Source organism: Aspergillus wentii, assembly GCF_001890725.1.
Source record: "Aspergillus wentii DTO 134E9 unplaced genomic scaffold ASPWEscaffold_6, whole genome shotgun sequence".
Taxonomy (NCBI): domain Eukaryota; kingdom Fungi; phylum Ascomycota; class Eurotiomycetes; order Eurotiales; family Aspergillaceae; genus Aspergillus; species Aspergillus wentii.
In genome coordinates, this window is record NW_024467837.1 from 1,127,665 (window position 1) to 1,152,157 (window position 24,493).

The 24,493-nt window shown below is 49.3% G+C and overlaps 11 protein-coding genes across 11 annotated transcripts; 4 read left to right on the forward strand and 7 right to left on the reverse strand.

Annotated features, from left to right (window-relative positions):
- Nucleotides 1-233: 233 nt before the first annotated feature.
- On the reverse strand, nucleotides 234-1,542 carry ASPWEDRAFT_53100 (rRNA-binding endoribonuclease; the record flags this gene model as incomplete). Its single annotated transcript, XM_040837830.1, has 2 exons — nucleotides 234-749; nucleotides 808-1,542. The coding sequence occupies 2 exons, from the start codon at nucleotides 1,540-1,542 to the stop codon at nucleotides 234-236; spliced, it is 1,251 nt and encodes a 416-aa protein (XP_040686729.1).
- Nucleotides 1,543-4,279: 2,737 nt separating this feature from the next.
- Nucleotides 4,280-5,765, forward strand: ASPWEDRAFT_43103 (uncharacterized protein). The gene is made up of 5 exons (XM_040835952.1): nucleotides 4,280-4,508; nucleotides 4,562-4,938; nucleotides 4,992-5,059; nucleotides 5,110-5,514; nucleotides 5,575-5,765. Exons 1-4 carry the CDS (start codon nucleotides 4,422-4,424, stop codon nucleotides 5,469-5,471), a joined length of 894 nt encoding a protein of 297 aa, XP_040686730.1. The 5' UTR covers nucleotides 4,280-4,421; the 3' UTR covers nucleotides 5,472-5,514; nucleotides 5,575-5,765.
- A 54-nt stretch (nucleotides 5,766-5,819) lies between these two features.
- On the reverse strand, nucleotides 5,820-7,728 carry ASPWEDRAFT_43106 (M18 family aminopeptidase). Its single transcript, XM_040835953.1, has one exon. It carries the CDS (start codon nucleotides 7,468-7,470, stop codon nucleotides 5,929-5,931), a length of 1,542 nt encoding a protein of 513 aa, XP_040686731.1. The 5' UTR covers nucleotides 7,471-7,728; the 3' UTR covers nucleotides 5,820-5,928.
- A 64-nt stretch (nucleotides 7,729-7,792) lies between these two features.
- Nucleotides 7,793-9,444, reverse strand: ASPWEDRAFT_603685 (glycoside hydrolase family 71 protein). Its single transcript, XM_040838517.1, has 3 exons — nucleotides 9,245-9,444; nucleotides 8,561-9,199; nucleotides 7,793-8,509 (listed from the first exon to the last, which is right to left on the reverse strand). The coding sequence occupies exons 1-3, from the start codon at nucleotides 9,332-9,334 to the stop codon at nucleotides 7,889-7,891; spliced, it is 1,350 nt and encodes a 449-aa protein (XP_040686732.1). The 5' UTR covers nucleotides 9,335-9,444; the 3' UTR covers nucleotides 7,793-7,888.
- Nucleotides 9,445-10,428: 984 nt separating this feature from the next.
- Nucleotides 10,429-11,548, reverse strand: ASPWEDRAFT_43113 (uncharacterized protein). The gene has a single exon (XM_040835954.1). The coding sequence runs from the start codon at nucleotides 11,346-11,348 to the stop codon at nucleotides 10,452-10,454; it is 897 nt and encodes a 298-aa protein (XP_040686733.1). The 5' UTR covers nucleotides 11,349-11,548; the 3' UTR covers nucleotides 10,429-10,451.
- Nucleotides 11,549-11,997: 449 nt separating this feature from the next.
- ASPWEDRAFT_61221 (uncharacterized protein) lies at nucleotides 11,998-13,121 on the reverse strand (the record flags this gene model as incomplete). The annotated part of the gene is made up of 4 exons (XM_040838564.1): nucleotides 11,998-12,325; nucleotides 12,399-12,655; nucleotides 12,712-12,964; nucleotides 13,017-13,121. The coding sequence occupies 4 exons, from the start codon at nucleotides 13,119-13,121 to the stop codon at nucleotides 12,137-12,139; spliced, it is 804 nt and encodes a 267-aa protein (XP_040686734.1). The 3' UTR covers nucleotides 11,998-12,136.
- Nucleotides 13,122-15,820: 2,699 nt separating this feature from the next.
- Nucleotides 15,821-17,272, forward strand: hapX (bZIP transcription factor HapX; the record flags this gene model as incomplete). Its single annotated transcript, XM_040833371.1, has 1 exon — nucleotides 15,821-17,272. The coding sequence occupies one exon, from the start codon at nucleotides 15,821-15,823 to the stop codon at nucleotides 17,270-17,272; it is 1,452 nt and encodes a 483-aa protein (XP_040686735.1).
- A 1,021-nt stretch (nucleotides 17,273-18,293) lies between these two features.
- ASPWEDRAFT_159465 (mitofusin complex protein UGO1) lies at nucleotides 18,294-19,880 on the reverse strand (the record flags this gene model as incomplete). The annotated part of the gene is made up of 2 exons (XM_040829765.1): nucleotides 18,294-19,433; nucleotides 19,485-19,880. The coding sequence occupies 2 exons, from the start codon at nucleotides 19,878-19,880 to the stop codon at nucleotides 18,294-18,296; spliced, it is 1,536 nt and encodes a 511-aa protein (XP_040686736.1).
- A 282-nt stretch (nucleotides 19,881-20,162) lies between these two features.
- Nucleotides 20,163-20,896, forward strand: ASPWEDRAFT_53105 (ferredoxin family 2Fe-2S iron-sulfur cluster binding protein; the record flags this gene model as incomplete). Its single annotated transcript, XM_040837831.1, has 3 exons — nucleotides 20,163-20,440; nucleotides 20,498-20,604; nucleotides 20,661-20,896. 3 exons carry the CDS (start codon nucleotides 20,163-20,165, stop codon nucleotides 20,894-20,896), a joined length of 621 nt encoding a protein of 206 aa, XP_040686737.1.
- A 251-nt stretch (nucleotides 20,897-21,147) lies between these two features.
- Nucleotides 21,148-22,008, reverse strand: ASPWEDRAFT_174487 (rRNA-processing protein RRP15; the record flags this gene model as incomplete). Its single annotated transcript, XM_040831231.1, has 1 exon — nucleotides 21,148-22,008. One exon carries the CDS (start codon nucleotides 22,006-22,008, stop codon nucleotides 21,148-21,150), a length of 861 nt encoding a protein of 286 aa, XP_040686738.1.
- Nucleotides 22,009-22,138: 130 nt separating this feature from the next.
- ASPWEDRAFT_137726 (RNA-binding signal recognition particle subunit SRP54) lies at nucleotides 22,139-24,295 on the forward strand. Its single transcript, XM_040829366.1, has 2 exons — nucleotides 22,139-22,401; nucleotides 22,459-24,295. The coding sequence occupies exons 1-2, from the start codon at nucleotides 22,324-22,326 to the stop codon at nucleotides 23,980-23,982; spliced, it is 1,602 nt and encodes a 533-aa protein (XP_040686739.1). The 5' UTR covers nucleotides 22,139-22,323; the 3' UTR covers nucleotides 23,983-24,295.
- Nucleotides 24,296-24,493: the final 198 nt, after the last annotated feature.

Sequence of the window (24,493 nt, forward strand, 5' to 3'; positions counted from 1 at the left end):
CGTATCAGGTGATACTGTAAGCTCCAAGCCAGTGATACCTTGCATGGTGATCAATATACCTTTTGACATTGCTTTATCGTCTATATCCTATTCCTGTAGATGTCCTATATGCATAGCCTTACCCAAAGAAACGTAGCCATCAGGTCATCCAACCATTAAAAAGAAAAAAACAAAGGTCATGAAACTTCTCGTGCCAGAACGCCAATCCAAGCCAATGCAGAGAACGACCGCGATTAGCGCTTTCTCGAGTTCACATTGCGGCCAGCTCCGACCTTTGTCCGGCCAACGTGCTTGTTCCGCTCTCCAGTCAGAATTCCAGGCAGGTAGTCTTCGTCCATGAGGTCGCGTTCCTTTCGAAGTCTTCGGCCCTCCTCGGTGAGAGACCGGGTATACTCCTTCTGGTCGGCGGAGAGGACAAGGTCGGTTCCCCATCCCTGCTTGCCGCCGCCTCCCTTCCATTTTCCGCTGGCAGTGCCGTGGATGGGTTTGGGGATGCTGTACTTGTTGCCCCTGTTGTTCCACTGCATGTTCTTCTTCAGGTGCATTTTGAACTGGCCGTTGGCATCGGTCGAGCAGGAGACGCGAGTGAGGGTGTCATTTCCGCAGCGAGGGCAGAACTGCTTGTTCATGTCTTTGGTGGTAAAGAAACAGGCGTGGCAGCGCTTGATGAAGGACTTGAGATGCTTAATCCTCTGCAGAGTGGTCGTTGACAGAAGGTTCAGGTTCATCTGAAGCAGTACGTTTTGGCACTATCAAATTGTCAGTATTGATATGGTTCTTAGCATGATCCTGGCATAATCTACTAACCGCAAAGTCAGTGGTCATGGTTGCAACCTGCATCACCTTAGGCTCAGGAGCTGCAGACGCAGCGCTCGATTCGTCGCGGGCCTGCCGCTTCTTCAAGTTGGAGGGGGTAATCCATTCCCCTCCATCCGACTCGGCCTCGTCTTCTTCATTTTGGGGCTCTTCCTCCTCAGTGGCCTGAGGCTCCGCCTCAGTGTCCGCAGCAGGAGACTCCTCTTCTGTCGAAACAGCATCGCCATTCTCCAAAGTTGTTGTCTTCAAGTCCTCCGTGATGGCGTCCACCTCTTCGGTTTTCTTTTCCTCCTGCGCAGGCTCGGTCGACTCCTCTTTCTTCTCCTCTACCTTGGCAGGCGGCTTTCCATTCACCTGCTTCTGTCCGGGAACACTTCGCAGTCTCCAGTCACCGCCATTCTTCTCACACTCAATCTCGTAGGCGAGCGCCAGAACTTCGATATCGGTTTTACTGAGGACCGCGCGGTCGCCAGTCTTGCGGGCAAATTCGCTCAGAATACTGAAGCTTTTGGGACTGGGAGAGCGCTGCTTCAAGAAAGGCAGGTAGAGAGTCTCGACACGCATGCGAGCGTCGGGGTCGCGGATTTCGCTAACAACGGAGGGGGTGGTGATGATTTCCTCACATTGTGCGAGCAGGGTGGATAGCGGCGGGGTATTTTTCAAGATAGGACCGGCATCGAGAACAATGGTGTTGACTGGTTTGGGAGGGGTAGTAGAGTCCGCCATTTTCGCGTTTGAATATGACGGATATGAGGGGGTAAAAGGAGGGGAAAGAGTGGGATGGTGTGAATGTGGGAAGTTGAAGAAATGTTCGAATCGTGATTTCGCGGGTTTTTTTTAGTTGGTCTGTGCGTTATACTTATCGGCTTATCAGGCATGACGATGGAGATGGCGATGCTATGCGATGAGGATAGGGATGAAGATGGGGGTTAAATTTAGGATAGATTGATGGTTGGGTGTTTTATTTAGCGATGTATTTATTTTTGATGTCGATTATTGTGGAATTGGGGTGATATTCAACTCACTGCAGCGAACTCACAAGGTACTATATACAACGAGGCAATCGACAACTAAATATCAGTCATTTAGACCCAGAAAATGATTACATACAGCCAATTAATATCTTGGAGAGTATCACATTATCTACGCTATACACATAGAATCGATTCGACATTTGCAAATGACAGTATACGAGAAAACTGACAGACCAACGTGACAAATCGACAAGATGAAGGTAGAAGCGAGTTTAATATAGAATCAATCATCTCACTTCGAGTAGCTATAACTACAGATTGAATATAGCAACCAGTGACAAATAAAACAAGCTATTGTTTCCAGACGACAGCCATGTGGCATGAAGACTTGACATCTCGTGGCCTATACCCAGGCCTGTGTATAGACTATCGACATAGCCTGGTATCACATTGAACGGAAATCCATAAAAATACCAATAGCCTCAGCTCGTATTAATAGAGGATTGACGACATAGCTTCATTATTAGCTAGCCATTATTAGCCATTGGTGGCGGTGGATAGTTGCTGGTAAGCGAAGCGTGACTATGGCAGAGAGCGTCAATAATGATGGTTTCCAGCTCTCCTTGCTACCACGCAATAAACAGAGTACGATAGCAGCATCTTAATTGAAAATAATGCTTCTATTTGTACTACTCTGTACTCTATAGTTAACCCCAAAAGCCACGATGCAAGCAAATGTGATAGGTATGCCGGGTACAAACCTGCCCCTTTTTCGACTCCGTGAATAAATCCGTTCGGTTTGGGATGGAAGACCATCAGATCGATGTGAGTGACTGCCGTAGAAGATGATCTGAAACCAGATCCGGACTGAATCCTTGATAGACAAATCAATTGATGTTGTTTGATGGAGTACACTGTGTCTATACACAGGCAGCCACGGAGCACTCGGAGATTCACCATCCATCCGCATGTATGGTACTTTGTATCCCCTCGTTAAGATGATCTATCCCATCTTTATCCCATTCTGTCACCCACAATCTCTTATCGACCAAAATTTAAATCAAAAAGGGATTTCAGAACCCTGTCCCTGGACCCTTCATCATCCCTTACTCCCGTTCCGTGCGATGAGCTTAACGAGGGACTGTCTCCCTAGGATAGTTTGCTGTAAGGTAGTCAAAATCTTCTTTCCTTTTTTATTCAATGTCGGGTGATTGTTGACCTCATCTTGTCTTCAATCGTGTTCCCTTTTCTCTCAAAAGGTCTGGGGACAAGGGTTGTTCTCCTCTCTTGGTTAGCCCTCCAACCCCCCTTTCCCAGGAACGTACAGATTATAGACAGCCACACAGATAATGCAAAAGCCAATCATGATGTCAAAAGGAGGTCGACCTGTAAGCCTGAGGAGAAAATGAGCCAAGAAAGGATCTCATGTAACATCATACTGTCGACTAAACGGTTGGCGCCTCCATCTTTCCCGGCTCCCAGGATAGGATTAGCTACATCGTCCTTCAATGTCCCACTGTGGAGTGCGGAGGCATGTCACCAATTAGTCATTTTCCGTCTTAATATACACTTACCATCTCGTTCTGGAGGCTGCGGATCAAGGATATGGTTGCCGTGGTGCATGTAATACATAGGCATTGTGCACATATATGCATCGTATGCAGTTATAGAAGGGCCCCTTTTGGATACATCTCCATTTGGCCACCCCTCAGAGCTTTGAAGATCATCTGTCTGTAGATAACTGCACGGACAAAGCCTCTCGTCCGCCGCATCGGGTCCGTGACTTGATCCGTGACCTTTCGCCCATCTGCCTGTCAGAGTTAGGGCTGTTGGGATCTGAAGCTGGCTGTGACTCCGGCTGTGCCTCCCCACGTCCCTTTTGGAGATCCCCTATCCAAGGATCTTCCCACCCTGTTAACAGCCCTTTAATGGACAATGCACATAGTGCACGCCCTTTTGGCAAAAAAGAAAATAAATAAAAAAAATGGGCTCTGTCTGTGGGCACATTCATATGAGTCTCTGATTAGCTATGTTGGCGCTCCCTTGCTTTTTACACCCTTTGCTTGTCGCCTGTCTTAGCATCGGCCCGCAAACCCGGGGACGCAATGAAACATGCAGCGAGGGCTCTCTTTCTTCACGAGACCTGGCCGTTTCTCTTAACCCCCTCCCTTTGTATACTTTATCTTGACGAAACGGTTATAACTCGATCGATTTCTCTACCTTCCTCAGGGATGTGGTCAGTGTATAGGGTTTAGTCGAGGGTTAAAACGTGCATGCCTAGATTTTCGACATTGGCTGTGCTCAAATTCGAAACGCTTCATTCTTCATCAGAGCAGGTTAGTAGCAACTGTTGATCGCCAACATGCCAGACTCCTATGCGATGCTCCCACGGGGCAGCCATGAAGCTTATCGCACCACTCGTGGCACCCAAGGCCTGGCTGTCAGTATCATCTTCACTTGTTTGGCAACATGCTTCGTCGCCGCTCGTCTATATACCCGGGTCAAGTTGGTGAGGCACATGGAACCCAATGATTGGATGATCGTCATTGCGCTGGTGAGTTCACGATCCGCGGAGTGAATCCCCAAACCGATCGACGATATTAATTGAGATAGATCAACTCGTTCGTTTTCATGGGCTTCTATGTTGTCGAAGTTGTCAACGGAATGGGAATGCATATAGCTGATATCCCCCCCGAGATCCTCATGGCTCAGATGAAGGTGAGCTTCTATGCATTCCCCAAGAGGACTCCACCTAACTTGGCTCGTCCCAGGCTTTCTGGATCACCATACCCTTCTATAATGCCACCGTGCTATGCGCAAAAGCCTCCATCCTAATGCAATACTTCCACCTCTTCACATCAAAAAAATACATGCGTGTCGTATGCTGGACAATGATCACAATGCTGGGCATATATGGGACATGGTGTGTCCTGAGCGCCTTTCTCAACTGTCTTCCCGTCGCCAAGTTCTGGGATCCTTCGATTGAAGGATTCTGCCTGAGCAGTAAAGGACTGTGGTTCTCCAACGCAGCCATGCATATCAGCACTGATATTGCCATTCTTGTCATCCCCGTCCCGGCTTTGGCGACACTTGCTCTTCCCAGGAAGCAAAGGTTTGTCCTCATTACCATCTTTGCTCTGGGTGGCTTGTGAGTTTTCCTATTCAGTCTTTCTGCGTTACGCCTTCCTAACCTTGATCCAGTGTATGCGTGACCAGCATTTGCCGCTTGGTCGCTCTGAAAAAGATTTCCGAATCGGCCGATCCAACCTGTAAGCCACTTAGGTACCATTCAATCAAAAATGCCAAACTGACCGAACAGACGACAACGTCGGCGCCGCATCCTGGTCCGCTGTTGAGTGCAACGTCGGAATCATCTGCGCCTGTCTACCTACTCTCCGTCCTCTTGTGTCCAGTATCATGCCGCACCTTCTCTCCACCTTCGGTAGCGGAAGCAACACTTACGGCAACTCTCCCAAGTTTCACGGACGTGCACCGACGTACTGGACCGGCACTGGTGTATCCAGAACAATAACACACCACGAAGATCCCGAATATGGCGACGCGGAGCGAAAACTGAATTTCATGCCTGGCAGTGAAAACGCCACGGCCATGTCGAGGGACTTCCAAAAGAGCTACCAGGCAACCATCACCACAGAATGTAAAAGTGATAACTCACGATAGTGTCAGTGTGCTGCTGGCAGCCTTATTATACAGTGGAAGAGAGGTAGGTCCATTGCACGTGTCTGCTGGTCCCATTTAGATTCAGTTGCTGACTGACACCAAGTACACAGATCACACTGTTCCATCATTAGTAGATTCTTGTTTATTTCTTACCCCTTTTCGTTATTATATGTAAAACATAACGATGTCATATTTTGATACCACGGAGGATATCTGGAATGCGCGCCGGTTTGGGTGTACTGTATGTTAGAAACACAACCAAATGAACCAAAAAAATAAAAAATAAAAAAAGTCCAAAAAAAAAAAATGATTCAATAACCGTTTTTATCAATTGCGAGCAGCTAAGAGTGGCGTAAGAAAAAAACAGAACTCAAATTCCCCAAAGGCGCTATAGCTATTTCATAAAAAAAGCCGCATCAGCTCACCACAGCAAAAAGGTTCAAAAAAACAAGCATATCTAAAAGTCCTCAAACTCCTTGTCGACTTTTTCGAAGTTGTCAAAGAAGCCCTTGAACAGCTTCACACCCAAGCCAGGGTCCAAGCTACCGGTGGTAGCACGGATGCTGTGCATGCTCCACTGTGGAATTCCCATATCAATGGCTCGCATACCAATACGGGCGCTGGTCATAGGTCCAATGGTACCGCCACTTCGAGAATCATTGCGGATCTGGAAAACTTGAAGGGTAGAACCACAAAGTTCGGCGACACGTTGCATGAAACCGTGGCTGACGCTGTCTGTCGTCATGTGGCCATTAGAGTCAGCAGAGACCGCCACGCCGACATTCAGACGGGGAGAGTGGTTCTCCAGGTAAACATTGAGGAAGTTCGGATTTACGGCGTGGATGACATCCGATGAAACGAGGAAGCTGTTAGCAACAGTCTGGGACAGCACATTGGGTCCATACGAGGGCGAAAAGGCCTCGGTAATGCGCTCCATGACGCTGCTCATAAAGTTGGAGTTGGCACCCTGGCGGAGAAGACTGCCGATCTCTTCATCGTCAAACATTCCGACCATCTTCACGACGCCCTTGGATGTGTTGTCGTCGGAGGCCAAAAGTGCCTCGTGGGCGGCATAGCAGCAAAGCTTGTCGTCAATCCGACCGGCAAAGATCAAGTCCTTCTCCAAACCACCCAATTGAGCCGGCTGGCTGTCAAACAGCTCCAGCTCCCAGCGAAGAATTGAGCTGTAATCCGTAACGCCCAGCTGATTGGAGATGACCTTGACCAACTTCTCCGGTTGTGTAGCCGCAAACGTGTTGGGCTTGATTCCACTGTCAGACGCAGGCGATTCCGACTGCTTGAAAAGATCGGAGTTATCAACACCGATAATAGGAACCATCTGAGTCTCCTTGTTGAAGGGCCCGTCAGCGGGAGCCCCAAAGTGCTCTGCCAGAGAGGGAATGCGAGCAATGGGCCAGTCCAGCTTAACCAGCTTGGTCTCAACCTTTCCAGTTTCAGCATTGCGGACGAGAACCCGACCACCGACTGAGAGATCACGGTCCCACCAGGTCTTGTTCAAAGCACCAGCATACGGGGCGACCCCGAGCTGGAGGAAACCCGCCTTGGTAGGCAGACTGGAGACGGGCTTCAACTTGGCCGTCAAAGCATCCACATGACCGGCCACAATTGCCATACCATTACCGCTCTTGTACTCCTGACCGATCGAGAACGAGATTAGGGCACTGTCATTGCGGGTGATGTAGTATTTTCCACCACGCTGTAGCTTGGACGTCCACACGTCGCGCTCCGAGAGGGCCTCGTATCCGTTTTGTTCGAGTTCTTTCTTAAAGGCATCGACGGCGTGGAAGATAGTCGGATTCGCGGTCATGAACTCGCAGTAAGGTTTGGCATATTTTTCAGGAGCAAAGTCGTCTTTGTCGTTGGCAGACGGGCGAGAAGGAGCCGGAGCATGCTGATGAGCTTCGGGGAGCTGGGTGGAGTTGGACAAGCGATAAGCCATGTTGGGATTGTGAAGGTCAACGAGGGTTTTCCTAGCCATGACGAGAGATGAATATGAACGAAGACGCAATCTAATGTCAAAAGGGGAGTACGTCTTGGATAGAGTCGGTGAGGAGAAATGAGGGGATGCAGGTTGACTTGGAGATGCGGAATGGCCTCGCTTGGGGGTCCAGCTGAGCTCTGCTTATCGGCGATCGGATCCACCGTGAGATCTCAGTCATCAATAACGATGCGGACGATGGGTGCGGATTAGAGAAAAGGAGCATAGTGAATAGCTGTACTTCTATAATTACAGGACTAATTTAATTATTCTATGTTGGTTTAATTGAATTCATCTCGATTTCAACAGCCGAGACGACGTCATCGCATTCTGTGCCTGTGACTGATCGGCACTGCAGGAACAAGTCATTTAGGTTGAAACTTGAAGCAAACTCGCAAATGGGATATCATAAAAATAGCTACCATGTCGTATATTCGTGACTGCAACCAACAAATGCGTTCCAATTGACAGATCCATCCTCGCACTCTTCGGTAACTGCAGGCCCAACTGTTTCCACGGCCACCCATCCATTCCGTACAATCGCCAGCCAAACAGAGCCAGTCTGTTCATTGAAAGGAATAGAGAAGTGATTAATACCAGCGGATGAAGCCTGAAGGACGGTCGGGTAATTCTCTCCAATTTGCACATAAACATCGCTCGGCTCCATTACCAGCGCAGTGACAAAGATCCGATCCTGGGAGATCTCACCCGGGGCCATTGGTGTTTGGCCCATGGATGGGTTGTTGCCGGTTGTACCATCAGCGCTTCCAGAATCGCTGGGGTTCAATCGGTACCAGTATGTGATTTTCTCCTCGAAGGAGATTGGGTATTTGGGATTGTACATAGGTGCGACAGCTCCGGGTATGGAATTGACAGAGACTGTGTCTTTCGTTCTATAGGCATTGATGTAGTGCGGCAGAAGAGCTCTCCATGCATCGTGGGAACGGTTATCAACATAGCGAGCGGCCCCGTCGGGAATACCAGCTTCGCGGATGGGTCCGATATAATGTGCTTCTCCATAGTCATTCCAACTGATAATCTGCAAGAGGTCAATAAGACAGCATGCAAAAGACGGACAAGGCTGATATACCTGAACGAGATCCGGCTGTAAATCCATGATCTGCTGCCAGCGATAGTGCCACAGATCATCACCACGCCAAAGCCAATTCTTCCCCCATTGAGGAAGATTCGTATAAAACCACGGAGAAACAGGCATCATGTATGGTTTGCCGGCAAGGGCTTTGATCCAGGCTTCATCACTTGTCGCATCCTTGTCTTCTGCCCCGGTGGGCCAGGCATCCCAGCTAAACGCGCCGTCAACGGCATCTATGCTGGCCACCCCTGCAGGTCCTAGGCTCGTCCAGCAGGGGATGAATATACAGCCAGTCGCTTCCTTGATGTATGCCCAGTCCCCAGTATTTCCAGCTCCTTCAAAGGTCGACACCAATGGTTTTCCCTTGTAGTGAAACTGCGCCGGTAGGTTCTTATACGTGTTTATGAGTGTAACGACACGGTCTGTAGGCCATGGTCCTCCTGAGAGGTAGTCAAAAGAGAGAAAAAGAGAAAAGTTCCCCAGCTTCTCTGCTGCAAAGTAAGCCTTGTCGAGAACATCCTGAGTATAGCTATCTTGCTGGGCGATATTCAGAGCGAATCCATCGATATGAGCTCTCTGGGCTTCAATAATGTCCCATTCCCACTGCTCAACCGTCATGGCCGCCGCATTGCCCACCTGTATGCGTTAGATGGCGTCATGGATCATGGGCGAATATCTCACTATGAAATGGGCAAAGACACTCTTTGGCTCTGACTGGGCGGTAACAGAGACTGCGAATAATAGAGAAAGTAAATAAATGAAGGGTACCATGGTGGAGTGAATCGGGAATAGAATGATTGAGGAAGATACGAAATGCGACTCTGGCACTGCCACTCGTCTTAAGGTATCTCGAAGATAGAAGATCAATCAAATGAGGTCATACGAAGAATACCATAAGGAATGGACGGTCAAGCAAGCTTGACCCAGTAGTCCAAGGACTCAATATTGCTGCACACAGGAAAGAGAGAATGAACCAGAGGGAGGGAATAGCTCATAAATATAATAGAAAACAAGTCGAGGCATGATAAAAGAAAGAAGACCAACCTGGCGGGGATTGTTGATGTCTCTGTCTGGCATGGACGCGACGCAAAAAACGATCAAGACGGCCCATTCTTGCGGTGGTGCTGCGCGTGGCAGCTGTCAGGAATCCGGGGATGACGAAATATGAGGGGGTATCGGAAGAATTTGATCGACTGAAGATCCAAAGTATTTGAAGATAATCAGAAGGGGAACTTGAAGTTGTTGAATTAGCGTGAGTGGGAAAACTGCCGGACGAAGCGGAGACAGGGAATGACATGCAGATATACACCACTATATTTATATATAGTAATTTTGGTAAACTCAACCGAATACCTATCTCTATTGGGATGCTCATAATTTTGCAGCCCTCTTTTTAGCAGCCTCTAAGCGAGCTGGAAGATGCGCTCTCGTGATCTTTCCTGTCGGGTTCTTAGGCAACTTTGCCAGATAAAACAGCCTACCTCTTAATTTCTTCACTGGGGATACAGCATCGTCCATGCCCTTTTTAATATCTGCGAGGACGCGAGCGCGGTCGGTGACGTCCACAGTATCCCTGAGTTTGGCATATCCAACGGGAAGATCCGTCTGTTGCGATTCATCAAAGTAGCCGCAAACAGCAGCTTCGAGAACGTCTGGGGGTGCAGAGAGAGCATTTTCCAGCTCCGCAGGGGCGATTAGGTTTCTAAAAAAAAAAGCGTGTAAATGGAGGGATCAGCTTGATCGACGAGATTGACTTGCCCCTTGTACTTGATCATCTCCTTTTGGCGGTCTTGGAACCAGAGGAAACCATCCGTGTCCATCTTGAGAACGTCTCCTGTTCGGAACCATCCGTCGTGGAATGCTTCGCGAGTGCTGACTGGATTATTTCTTATACGCCCTGTACTTCAGGTAAGAAGCAATCCTTGAATGGATGAAGGAGGGAGACTTGATCATCTCCTACAAAAGTGACCTTGAACAGATGTTCGCTGTTGCGAACAACAACAAATACCTCTTTGAGCTTCTCAGTCAATTCTTCTTCGGAACTCTGGTTGTCAGTTGCGGCACGCAAGAGGCGAACTTCCAGAATCATTTCTGGCGATGGCTTTTTAACACTCAATATAAGCTGCCACTGCAGAACTTCCCAGTTGCTGGTGCGCATGGTCTCCCTGATGGTGTGGAATTCGAAGTATCTCCCTACCCACTTAAAGCTGAAACGCTTATCACGTCCGCAGACCCGGATCATTCTCAAGTACGGCGCTTCTTCGGCAGGCACAGCGTCTCTCACGGAAGCAGACAACGGATAAAGAGATTCAACATCGCCAGTGATGTACCGGACCTGGGGGTTTCTCAGACGCTGTAGGGAAGTCTGTACGATAACGCCCACACTGCCTTGAGGAAGCTCTGTCAAATATTGAGCAGAATTGCTATCCGTGGCCTCGAGCGGAAGCACCTCGATAACCATCTTCCGCGTATCGTAGATGTACTCGATTGCATCGTCTCCCGGTTCCCCGGTGAGTGCTAGATTGGCAATCGCCCAAGGACCAGCCTCAGCACTTCCAAGCACCGAACAGATATTCACCGGGCCCAAGACGGATCGGATAAAGTCTCGCTGAGGACGACCAAGAACCTGGGAAGTGAAGATGATCTTGTTGATTTTGAGTGCATCTCGCTTTTCCTGCTCCAGGGAGGTAATGTAGCTGATAACCTGTAAGATCTGACTACTCCCACCACTGAGGACATTGACACGATACTTGATAAGTGCGTCGACGACATTTGGAACGGGCATCGTGTGTCGGTCCTGCAGCAAGGACACTTCCGCCTGCGCTCTCAAACATCTCCGACAGTAGGTCCAGCGATCTATAAAAGCCACCCGTGACATGGACCGTCAGAATCCAGTCGCCAGGGTCGACCAGTCCGCATGTGTTCAGAAATCGACCCGAGACAAATCGATGTCTTCGATTCTCGGTTGAGTCTGTTGCGAATATCATCGGCACCCCTCCGGATCCCCCACCTGTGATACTGCTATAGACGCTTCGGCGAAAGTCGTTTCGAGGGTCATCGTCGGGGGAAAGGCGCTGCTGGATTTGCTTGTAGCTATAAAGATCAATATTTGGAGTAGGTGATAGATAATTAGGTTCATAACGTACAGATCGTCCACGGTTTGTCACTTTAGGATTCCGTCAATTCCTGTAATTGCATTGAAAAAGAGTGTTATCGCTTCATTTCTCATTATCTAAAATGTCACTGGCAGTATGCATCTGTAGTATCCTGGCGAGGACAACCCCACGATATCAAGACGTTGCCTAGCAGATTAACGATGCATCTCACCCCACAGCAGTTCTTCACGAACCCGTGTTGCGGTAGCTAGTTGGTTACTAGCGAGAGACTAGTATCGGAAATCAGTGTTAGTAGCTGAAATTGAATACAAGAGAGGGACAAAAACCATTCAGGTAGAAAGAGGGTGAAGCGATGGGTTTGGATTGAATAATTACTCCCGATCAAAGTCTACCATTTTCTTTCCCATCCTCCAGAATATCTTTCTTCCATTTAACTTCAGCCTCACTAGGGCCATCTCTATTGAATTCGGACCAAAACAACCCGATCACCCACGCCTCTTCGATCAGATCCTTCGAGCTCATGGCCAGGGGTATCCAATCCCACCAACGACCGCCCATCGGGTAGAGTCCTCAAGATTGTAGGCGAAATACACATCTGCGTCCAGGGTGGCGATCCAGAGTGCGCGAATATAGCCAGTTTTCTCCGCTGTCGCTTGAGTAGAAAGACGGATTGACGGCTTTGGGGTATATGTATCGAGGAACTGCGCCATTAAATCGACGAGGAAATATTGAGGCGGTAAAAGTTTGACCTCTTTCTTGACAGCTTTTCGAAGCCACTCTGAAGACTCCAAGAACCGAGCATCAGTGATCTCGATCCCCCCATCATGCGTGAGCTCGTGGATCTCCCTTGGCATGTTTAGAATGTCTCGCTTAAGATCATGATTGTCCATGGGCAAGAAGTAAAGATACATTTGCGTCGTGTAGCGATAAGGGACACCAATCGGGTTGACCCAGCGAGTGAAAGGGATCAGGTTTTCTAACAATAAATTAGTTCAACTGTAGTTTAATCGAATCAGAGGGGGGGGGGTATACCTGTATCCGGCTCTGCTGCAGAGTCTTGCTTCTTCAACCACTGGGCAAAAGTAGTTTTTTGGGCGTGAATTGCCCGTCTGCCTTCTCCTCGTTTGGCATCACTGACATGGAGCATCGCCCCTGAAGCAGTGTCACGAGCTAATAGGATCCCACTTCCCTCGAAAAGCTCTCTTAAAGCTGCCCGTCTGTACCAGATCGCATCGTGTCTCTTTGGATCAGGGCCATCCTGCGAAGATAGATCCCCCCCCCCCCTCTGGGAAGACATGAGCAGATGGAAAGGCCGAAGAGGTTTTGATCCGCTGGACTAAGAGGATTTCATTCCTAGGTGAGACGAGAATGATACTGGAGAATGTTAGTCTGGGTTCAGGATAAGGGGAAAGATTGTCTAACTTTGCGCTAGGCTGGGACATTGTTGATGCGTTAATTGAAGCCTTGACGGGCAGGAGAGAAGCTGGCAGTTTGTCCAGCTGAAGCTGAAGATCGACTCGCGAATGTCTTGGCGGACGACGATGCCCTTGCTGGAGGGCAGATTGTGACGACACAAAGAATGTAGATATAGACTCATGTTGATGATATTTTGTTTATGATATGTCTTGGTTATTCCTGGATTGATATTGTCTTTATGGTATTGAGCTGGGATAGTGCAGTGATCTCATGGTGATAGCTGATAGGCCTCGGCTATCTAAGCATGTAGCAGTGTAGCTCTGTTCAATGACCTGGAAATTTGCTTCATCACAGCAGTAGATTGATCTAGAGACTCTTCAATGGAATGGGGACATTTGACAAATGATCAATGGGCCAACCAGCCTAGTCTCAATATATGAAGTTGCCTGTCTAGATATAGAATGCAATCTGGTACTATAGTACTTGCTCTCCAACACCCCACAGGGCTAAGTTTTGAGCAATGCCTAAAATATATATTGCGGAAGTGTTAACGTAAGTATGGAGAAGTAACAGAACATATTAAACATGTCTCGCCAATATCAAGAAGATAAATTCTATACTCAACTGAGGCGAGTCCCGATGCAGGGCCATTTGGGGTGGCAATCCTGTTGGTCAGATGGTGACGGAATCCAGTTTCCTCTTATTCTGAATAAGTGGAGAGAGAAGATGATCCAGTAAAGTGGCGATTGACTGCTTTAGGAGTGACTATTGATTACTGACCAATGGAATGAACAGCCTGGAGAATATGGAGATGGCTGCAATGGAAGCGGATATGTCGGAGGCTTGAGTGAGATGATCACGGCCCCTCGGCCATGTGGATGGGATGGGATGGATTGGTAAACGCAAGTCTACAGCGTGCATGGGATTCTTTTACCAACTTGGTCGATGAATCCCCGACATTGGCAGCCATCTCACATAAACTAGTCAGAGTCTAGAGCTACTGGCGACAACGGTTTATCCCAGTGCATTGGTAAAAGGACCAGCCCTTGAATAGAATGAGTCATCGAGTGTGCCTGAAATGGAGAAGATGGACAAAGCATCCGTTAGTGTCCAAAACATCGAGACAGTCTGTGCAGGCAGAATCTGCTCCGTCCGTGCGAAACCGAGTTTGCCGACTGGATAATCAGAAATGGCTGTTTCATAAGACCCGTAGAGCTGAGCATATCAATCTGTAGGCACTCATAGGTCCTGCCGGACTGTCTGTTGAGAGACACTGCATACATTGTACCTGTAGATCTGATCAATAATATGCAATATTCCCACCAACAACTGCCGAATTCGCCCTTTGATCCGGAATCGGCAGAAACATCCTGATCCAGTGCCATATGATAATCATCATCGACAGAAAAATCTTTCACCAGCTGATTTTAGCTGAAGACGGACTGGTTTGGTAGAGGCGATCAACAAAGACTGACCATGGGTCGGATAGCCGAATGGGGAATGGTTCCAGGGCTACAGAATCAGATAAGATCATATGAGAAAGCAGAAAGTCATCCGAGCCGAATTAACATTCTTAGTAATAAGCAATGGCCTTGATTACTTGGGGATGGGATGCTGTAACTGTAATTCATATGCTGGTATTCTGATTGATTGAGCTGATTGGCATCATCCTCTTCATCCTATCCTGATAGCCGTTGGTGGTGGTACTGGGTTCACATGGCTGCCATGTCAGGGGATAATCTCTTACGCAGAAAAAAATAATATGAAAAAGAAAGGAAAAGAAAGGAATACACCGTAAGTCCTTGGCCGACCCAAAAGTCCAAATGGAGACGTAATCGAATCCGTCGAAAATGCCGCATTCAGAAATCTGTTCGTACAGACACATACTATCCAGTTAGGCTGTAAAGTGCAATAATTGAAACAATACCCTACACCCACGTAAATATGTACTTTTTACGATGCGCACTGGATGGGCTACAGGGATATCAATCAGTAAGATGCTCAGATTATCTGATATGATATCCAGCGGCCATCGCGCCTGGCGGGTGAAAATTTAGTCTAGTATTGGACGGCAGCCGATGACATCAACACATGCCACACGGGATGTAGTCCTGCCTATCAGCTGGATGTGCAGTTATTACATAGTCGTCGCTATGTTGCGAGAAAAGCTACCTGATAATCTATTACTCATATTCCATACCGTCCCATACAGAAATCATAAATACAAAAATACCCGACCTCAGCAGAATCATAGATTGATAAACCTCCGCCAATCACAGCCCACAGTAAGCCCCACCCCTCCGAAATCGGGCCTTTTCGCTTGTGCTGCCCACGATAATCTAATCTGATCCGATGCCTTTTTCCACTCCTGCTTTTCCCCTCAACCTCGACTTTCTCTTCTTCTTCTCTTCCCTCCCCCCTTGTCTGTCTCTCATTCCTCTCTTCCCTTCATTCTCCCTCCTCCCTTGACAATTGTTCTTCGTGGACAACTTGTCGCCGTCTGCCTCCTCACCGTCCATTTCCTTCCCTTTGCTCGTCTCCCTCGCTTACGGCTCGAATGAGCGCTCTTCCGCTCTTCCGGCCGAAGCGGTAAAAGGCGTCACAACCCAGGTGGTCGGTGAAATTCCCCCACCGCCAGATCTGACCATGGCCAACTAACCCCCCCAGTTAGACCTTTGTGGTTTTGTTGCTCGAGCAATCCACCATATAAATTATTATCTTCACAATGGCAGCTCTTACGCCTGCTCTCTCAATTGCCCCTCTGGCTCCTGCGTTGGCCGCCAAGCCGACCATGTCAGCTTCTCCCGGTCCGGGCACGCCCGGCTCCATTACCTCCAAGGAATGGGTCATCCCCCCACGCCCTAAGCCTGGCCGCAAGCCCGCTACAGACACCCCCCCTACGAAACGCAAAGCGCAGAACCGGGCGGCACAGAGAGCTTTTCGAGAACGTCGGGCCGCTCGGGTTAATGAGCTCGAGGATGATATTAAGCGAATCGAAGATGAGCACGATCTTCACGTGTCCCAGTTCAAGGACCAAATAGCCGAACTGTCTCGCGAGGTCGAACAATGCCGAAATGAAATCAACTGGTGGCGCGACCGTAGCCATGCCTTGGAGAAGGAGGTTTCGGTGGAACGCAGTGCTAAGGAGGCTCTTGTCAAGGAGTTTCGAACCTCACTGTCGGAAAAGAATACGGCCACCCCCGATAGCGTGCCCTTGCCCCCACGCGCCTCAAGACGAAACACCACCGATCGCCAGGTGAATGCTAAGGAGACCATGAGCAGTAACAGCCACGACGACGGACAGGAGGGTGTTCCCCTTGGGTGCAACAACTGCTCGTCGGCTCATTGCCAGTGCATCGAGGATGCTTTTGGGATGCCCGGCATCGCAACGCGAGAGACATCACACCAAAAGCGTGTGGAGCCGGAGATAAAACCCGAGCCTGAAGAGATGGAAATCGATTTTACCTCCCGGTTTGCGGCCGCCCAACCCCATCATGACGACGACGATGACGTGAGCATCATCTCGTCTCCGGCCGTAGACCCATGTGGTTTCTGCCAGGACGGCACTCCCTGTATCTGTGCAGAGATGGCTGCCCAGGAGGAACAGCAGCGTCGCAAGACTTCTTTTGAGAACAACCGTCTCGCCCCGATCCAGAATCTTTCTCAGTTCACCCCACCCCCATCGGACGGCGATGTTCGCTCTGAGGTCACCTTGCCACCGATCAGCCAGGCCACTAACCCCTGTGCGAACGGTCCCGGGACCTGCGCGCAATGTATGGCAGACCCACGAAGGACCCTTTTTTGCAAGACGCTGGCAGCGTCGAGGTCTGCCAGCGGAACACCTTCTGGAGGATGCTGCGGCGGTAAAGGCGCCGACGGCGGATGCTGCATGTCACGACCTAAACCCTCGAACGGTCCTACTATGAACTCTTCCTCATCTGCATCTCCTTCTCTGACTCTCTCCTGCGCTGATGCCTTCACGACCCTCTCTCGACACCCAAACTTCTCCCGCGCCAGCGATGAGATCTCATCCTGGCTTCCTAAGCTTCACACACTGCCTAACCCACGCGATCTGGCCCGTGAAGAGCGTCCTGCTGCCCGAGCGGCAATGGAAGTCGAAGCTGCTAGCGTCATGGGAGTCCTGCGATACTTCGACCGAAGATTCGCGGACAAATAAAAACAGATACCACCTTTCTTTTTCTTTCTTTCTTTTTTTCTCTTGATGATACCCAAACCTGACCTTTTTGCATGTCTGAGTTTGTATTATACAATATACAATTGTTTATGTTCTTATTCTTATCCTTGATGGAGGTCTACCCCTTCATCTAATACTTCCCATCCGTTATGGGAATGATTTCAGGCGGTCATTTGCCTATCAGCGTCCGTCATGCATGAACCCTGATAGGCAAATCATGGCATCAGACAGCAATGAAAAAAAGGATGGGTACACGTTTACTTTTTTTTTTTTTTTTTCAATGATTAGACGGGCTTTTAAAACGAATGGATTTGGGGGGCGTTTGGGTGTGGACATCAACAACAAGAAAACAAAAACAGGAAAAAGAAACACAAACACAAACAAACAAAGACGCAAAAAACGGGTTCTATGATTGCTATGAATGGAATGGAATGGATTTTGGTTTTCTTTTTTTCTTTTCGACGCTCAACCCTATTAGAGTCTCTTTCGGCTGGACGGATGGACTGCATTCTGTTCGGGATAATGGTCATAGGATGACGGACTGACTATGAATACCTATTGGTATTTTGACTACAGTATCAGTCTACTTATGGTATCAATCTACAGTCTATACACTACATGCTACATTCAAGTAATTCTCAATCCGAGTAAGAGAGATGAGTATGTATGTATTAGCGCTCCAGGTCCCAACATTCATCATATGCTAAACTGCTCAAATGAAACTATTATAACCCCATCTGGAAGAAGAGAAAAAGTAATCATGATCCGAACCCAACCCGTGTAAGCGCCAAGGGCTGGGTATAATAGAGAAACGAAATAGAAAAGAAAACCTCACTAAACCGAGATTATTATATACATCACCAATTCATTGTCCTTGCGCCGTCCTTGTGTATCAAGCAGTAGTGTAGCCCTTCGCGGGGCGTCAGGAGTATGGTCCTTGAGGTTTGTTCCTTAATAAGAGTGGGGATTTTGACAAAACAGTCAGACAGCCGAAACATTCAGATTAGAATCGTCCCCTGCTGACCATCACGTCCTCGTCTCCTCCACCACCCACTGCCCCCAGTATATTGGATCCCCAAATACCGGCAATGCCCCACATGCCTATTCTCCATCCCCGGTAGAGACCGTAGATGCCCTGCCCTTGGCGTTTGCGGAGTGGCAGGGGCCTTGTGAGTGCTCCATGGATCCGGTCGGTTTCTGATTGAGATGTGCTGACACCTTCTTCGTATACAATGCTCCACATCGTCCCGATGATGCCGCGGTAGGTCTGTGGCGCGGGGATGATTGTCTCGATCTCGGAGCTCTCTCCCGGGGACGAAACAGACGAGGAGGATGAAACCGTACGACGTAGATTGGAAGGCGCCTGGTCTTGTCGTAGACTCGGAGAGGTGAATGTGGCAATCTGGGCACGACGCAAGACAGTCTCGAGAGGGAAACGCACAGCCAGTTCCAAGCCTGACCCGAGAAAGGTGAAGAGGTTCCACGCAGATGGATTCAGGATAGGATCAATCGATAGATAGGATTTTAGAAAGAGCGGAGTGGTGGTTGTAATGAAGTTTGGCAAACTGGAGTGAAGAATGGTAATCGGGACCAGGTGAGGGGGGATGGTACAGTTGGAAGTCGGGAGGAGTCGCAGAGCCCGAAGGAGGGATCGCGGGCCATGTGTGGCAGGCGTAAGAATGAGAAAGGTGCGCGCGGTATCAATGGGGGAGAGTATGATAGCGGACAAAGATGAAGAAATGAAAGAGAGGACCATGGTGGCGATTGGCGAGGCCGAGGTCAGAATATCCGTCGTCATCGAGGATGATACATCTTCCTCCGGTAGACCCACGATGGCGGATAGAAGACTGCGGATGAAGGTGTTCAAGGTGGGGAGGAGCAGAGAGTAGATAAAAGTCGCGTTGGTAGCCTTCCACGGCGATGTCGGGCCACTGGTAGACCAGAGCTGCCCGAGCACCTCCATCAAGGACGACGGGTTCTTGATTGTCAAAGCATGCCTGGGCGACGATCCAGGGGGCGGGATGTAGCCGCTGCGATCAGTGACATGGTGTTGAGACTTTCGAGATCGAGGTGTCGCGGGGGATGAGGCCGTGGGTGCTGCCGATGTGAAGTAACTGCTCTCATCGTCGGAGGATTGCGAGTCCTACCACCGTTAGCTGTCTATCTCTTGTTGTTCAAAATTACAACAACGTACCTCGTCATAGATGTTTTCGCGAGCACGAGGAATCGATCTCCGGCGGTTCCCCTCCTCTGCCCATTGCCCATCCTGATCATCGGGCACGACATACGCCTGCAAAATGATTTTGGCGACGTCCAGCGGTTGAGAGGTCAGAAGAAAGAGATAGCGCCAGACAGCACGGTCCAAAGCATCTCGGATCCAGTCCGACACCGACGGTGACGAATCGAGATAGTCTGAATAGTCGAGATCCGGCAATAGATCGCGTGCGGAGCTGCCAAAGACCTGGGCGGATGACGCTGCGGCGAGATCTGGAGGGGACGAGGAGTTGGAAGCTTCAGCAGGTGACAGGCCGAGGGAGGGAGGAATATAATAGGGGCGCAAAGGGTTGATCCCTTCACGCGACGAAGCCATCTCTAAAGAGAGAGGTCGATGATGCTCGTGGTGGAATGGGATGAGAAGCAGTACCTGCAGCGATGGTGGGAGAGAAGGTGAATAATAATGATTGAAGCTTAAAGTCCGAATTTCCCGTCTTTTTTCGGTCGGGTTTTCCTTTTCCCCATCTTCTTCCTAGTCGAGACCCGTCGACTCTTTCTATCTTTTTTGCCCTTCTTCTTTTTTTTATTGCCTCTTTTCTTTTCTTTTCTCAATTGTTGTATTCTTAATTATAGATTTCTATTCCTTTACACCTACACAATGTCGCTTTGGAGGGAGACCTGTCAACACCTGCGTCGCGCGGTAGTCACCGGGGACCGCATATGTTTGTCACAGTCGAAGCGATATCTCAACACCTCAACCCCATTGCAGGCATCTCGGATCGCACAATCGAGCAGATTCCAGTTGAATGGAAGGGGAAACATCCAGGCTTGGACACAGCAACGGTTATGGCAAGGAATGAAGCCGTCGCAGCGGTCCTTCTCCGTTACGGCCGGAGTCCAGCACGGTCACATCACACCCCCAAAGCCTGGTGAGGAGTAAGTGGGATGATTTGTGCGGAATGGCAATTATCATATGTGCTTACAGTTGCGCAGAATCAATGTGACTTTTGTGGATAAGGATGGTGAAAAATACGACTTTCAAGTAGCCGAGGGCGACAACTTGCTAGATATCGCCCAAGCCAACGACCTCGAGATGGAAGGTTGGTGGATATCTACACTCTGATCATGATTATTTATTGACAAATGATTCAATTAGGTGCCTGTGGTGGTTCTTGCGCCTGTTCAACCTGCCATGTCATTGTCGAAGACCCGGACATGTTCGACAAGATGGAGGAACCTTCGGACGACGAGAACGACATGCTGGACCTGGCCTTTGGCCTCACAGAAACATCGCGCCTGGGCTGTCAAGTTATAATGAACAAGGATCTCGATGGAATGGTGGTGAAGTTGCCGTCGTCGACAAGGAATTTGCAGGCCAGCGACTTTGAGTAGAAATGGAACAAGCCAATAAGAGGGATTGTTATGTCATCGGCCCTGGAGAGGACAAAAAAAAGGTCAAAACCACATATTCTCAGCTCTATAATATGATTTGGGTATTTAAAATTACTTCTACATTTATTTTAGCGTCTCTAGAGTGTAGTGTAGAATGCATAACTTTTTGTGGTTTAGATGTGTGTAGAAAGAAAATCCAAAACTCCTCCTAAACGCCAGAATATGCCGTGATCAGAATAGGGTATCCTTTTCTAAGCCTCTTCGATATTCAATGGTTTGCCCTTCTTCCCACTGATCAGCTCCAGGAATCCCTGCTTGCTGACCTCGTTCACGGCCTTCTCTCGTTCACCCATACCAACGGTTCCCTTCTTCCTCTCATCCTTGGCCGCCTCTTCTCCGCGAACCTGCGCAGCACGGACGGCGTTGAACAGCTTTACCACACCCCGCTGCGCCGTCTTGCGAAGTCGCTTCTCCTCCTCGGCCACGGCTCCTGCCTGGCCTCGGTCAATGCCCCGAACGTCGCGAATCCGACCGCGATCCAATTCCTCCTTCTTCTCTGCCCGGAGCTTGGCCCTTGCCTGTCTGTCCAACTTCTCATCTGCAAAATTGTCGGTGGTCTGTGCGGCGACCTTGCTGCGCGACAACACAGGGTCTGCTCGAGCTGATGTTGGGAGCTTGGTGGCCAGAATTTTGGAAATGGATGTCGAGAAAGCGGTTGGGTCATTTCGCTTGGGGACTGACCGGCGATCGATGCCCGCGGGCAATGAAGTATCCGACTCATCGCCCTCATCATCATCGGCGCCGGAAGATCCTGCAGAATCAGACGCATCGTCGTCGTTGCCGCCGTCTTCGCTATCGTCGCTCTCCTCGGCCTTTCTCTTGTTCTGCGAACCCAATGATTTTGTGTTCTTCTTCTGTTCCTTGATCGATTTCTTTGGCTTCTTTTCTTCCTCCTCATCGGAATCAGCGAGATCCACTGCTTTGAAGTCGGTCGGCTCGTCGTCGGAGGCCTCGTCGGAGCTGCTGTGATAATTGCGCTGCTTTTTGAACTTCTTCTTCGGCTGGCCCTTAATGCCGTCCAAAACCTTGCGTTTCTTCATGTGTGGAGCCATGGTGGAATCGACAATCGGTGTGAAATAATTCCTGCGATGGTTGTTGTCTTCAATGAATTTTTTTTTTTGCTGCTCAACTTTTTTTTTTCTCTCCAAAGCGGACAGCCCGTCGCGGCCTCCGATTGGTTGGCGGCCAACGACTCCAGACTCTCCGCATCGCTTCTGCTGTCCTTTTGCTTCAACATTGCTGTCATTGCAATCCACGACTCCGATTCTCCATCGCTTTAGTGACGACATTTATCAGGAGAAAGTCGGCGCTTATTGAAGCTCGACCCCGTTATATCTCTCGACATTTAATCGACCCAGTCTTCCGCCATGGTCCTCCAGGATCTTGGGCGGCGAATCAACGCCGCTGTCAATGACTTGACACGATCCAACAATCTCGATGAAAAGGTACGCTCTTCTGCTTCTGGTTGCCCGCTAGATGTAGCTTTATACTGATTCTTGCAGGCGTTTGATGATATGTTGAAAGAGATCTGCGCCGCTTTGCTGTCGGCAGACGTCAATGTTCGCCTCGTCCAGACACTTCGCAAATCTATCAAGTCCGGCGTGAATTTTGCCAACCTTCCTCCAGCCGTGAACAAGAAGCGGACGATCCAGAAGGCTGTCTTTGATGAGTTGGTGTCGCTGGTCGATCCTCATGCTGAATCGTTCCGTCCCAAGAAAGGCCGGTCCAATGTGATCATGTTTGTGGGTTTGCAAGGTGCGGGCAAGACCACCACCTGTACCAAATTGGCCCGGCACTATCAGACTCGTGGTTTCAAGACAGCCCTCGTTTGTGCCGATACCTTCCGTGCTGGTGCGTTTGACCAGCTGAAGCAAAATGCCACCAAGGCCAAAATTCCATACTACGGTAGCTTGACCCAGACAGACCCCGCCGTTGTGGCAGCGGAAGGTGTCGCCAAATTCAAGAAGGAAAGATTTGAGATTATTATTGTGGATACCAGTGGTCGGCACAAGCAGGAAGAGGACCTCTTCACTGAAATGACGCAGATTCAGACTGCCGTGACCCCAGACCAAACCATCCTTGTACTGGACAGCACCATCGGTCAGGCAGCTGAGGCACAGTCTGCTGCTTTCAAGACGACCGCGGACTTTGGAGCCATCATCATCACCAAGACGGACGGACATGCAGCTGGAGGAGGTGCCATCTCTGCCGTCGCGGCAACGCACACCCCGATTATCTACCTGGGTACTGGTGAACACTTGATGGACCTGGAGCGCTTTGATCCCAAGGCTTTTATCCAAAAGCTGTTGGGAATGGGTGACATGGCTGGTCTTGTTGAACATGTGCAAGCTGTGACTAAGGACTCTGCAGCGGCCAAAGAGACGTACAAGCACATCTCGGAGGGAATCTACACGATTCGGGATTTCCGTGAAAACATCACCTCCATAATGAAAATGGGCCCTCTTTCCAAATTGTCAGGCATGATCCCCGGTCTCTCCAACCTGACGGCTGGGTTGGACGACGAGGACGGCTCGCTCAAGCTCCGCCGTATGATCTACATCTTCGACAGCATGACAGCTGCCGAGCTGGACGGTGACGGAAAGGTCTTCGTGGAACACCCCAGCCGTATGGTTCGCATCGCATGTGGTAGCGGTACGACTGTCCGCGAGGTTGAGGACCTGCTGTCGCAGCACCGTATGATGGCCGGCATGGCCAAGCGGGTCGGTGGTCAGAAGAAGCAGATGCAGCGCGCCCAGAACATGCTCAAGGGTGGCAACAAAGAACAACAGATGGCGGCTATGCAAAAGCGCATGGCAGCCATGGGCGGTGGAGGAGGCATGCCTGGTATGCCTGGTATGCCCGGCATGGGCGATATGTCCAAGATGATGCAGATGCTTCAGGGACAAGGTGGTGGTGGTGGTGGTGGTGGCGGCCTGCCTGGCTTGGGAGGCATGGACTTGCAGAGCATGATGAGCCAGATGAGTGGGTTGATGGGTGGTGGTGGTGGACGAGGCAGAGGTCGGTAATGGCTTGCCACGGCTTTTTCTACATTTTCTTCTGTTACTTTGATATCACTCATGTCCATGCCCAGACGCATATCTGACCTGACTGAATGGTTTATGGTTGTTGATTGTAGCATTTGGATGGTGTTTGGCGCTTTTTTTTTTTTTTTGGGTGTGCTTTTTCTCGATTCGTTTACATTCAACAATCTTATTCTGGAGATGCTTGTCAAATTATTACTTTAAAGATGAATATATAACTTTAGTATCTCCTAGGGGAGTGTAGACAAAAATCTGATTTGCTTGGAGTTTCTACAATCTACAGAATAGCAATGAACATGGTATTTGAAGCTCTAACATAAACCAGCAGACGTGCTTAAAATGCCATCAAGCTGGAAGCTATAACAGGCCTTTTATGTATGCTTGAGAGGCCATGAAAAATGCGACATATAACAGAAAACCCTTCCCATTTACCTTTATAAATCTTTCATCCCAGAAATCAGTCTTTCGATTTGGTGCCATTCCCAAAAAGGCAATA

Coding starts and splice junctions, on each gene's coding strand:
- ASPWEDRAFT_43103 (XM_040835952.1), top strand. CDS start 4,422: ATGGGCTTCTATGTTGTCGAAGTTGTCAACGGAATGGGAATGCATATA. Junction 4,509..4,561: donor TCCTCATGGCTCAGATGAAG/GTGAGCTTCTAT, acceptor GGCTCGTCCCAG/GCTTTCTGGATCACCATACC. Junction 4,939..4,991: donor ATCTTTGCTCTGGGTGGCTT/GTGAGTTTTCCT, acceptor ACCTTGATCCAG/TGTATGCGTGACCAGCATTT.
- ASPWEDRAFT_43106 (XM_040835953.1), bottom strand. CDS start 7,470: ATGGCTAGGAAAACCCTCGTTGACCTTCACAATCCCAACATGGCTTAT.
- ASPWEDRAFT_603685 (XM_040838517.1), bottom strand. CDS start 9,334: ATGGTACCCTTCATTTATTTACTTTCTCTATTATTCGCAGTCTCTGTT. Junction 9,200..9,244: donor GTGTCTTTGCCCATTTCATA/GTGAGATATTCG, acceptor TAACGCATACAG/GTGGGCAATGCGGCGGCCAT. Junction 8,510..8,560: donor TACAGCCGGATCTCGTTCAG/GTATATCAGCCT, acceptor GACCTCTTGCAG/ATTATCAGTTGGAATGACTA.
- ASPWEDRAFT_43113 (XM_040835954.1), bottom strand. CDS start 11,348: ATGCCCGTTCCAAATGTCGTCGACGCACTTATCAAGTATCGTGTCAAT.
- ASPWEDRAFT_137726 (XM_040829366.1), top strand. CDS start 22,324: ATGGTCCTCCAGGATCTTGGGCGGCGAATCAACGCCGCTGTCAATGAC. Junction 22,402..22,458: donor CCAACAATCTCGATGAAAAG/GTACGCTCTTCT, acceptor TGATTCTTGCAG/GCGTTTGATGATATGTTGAA.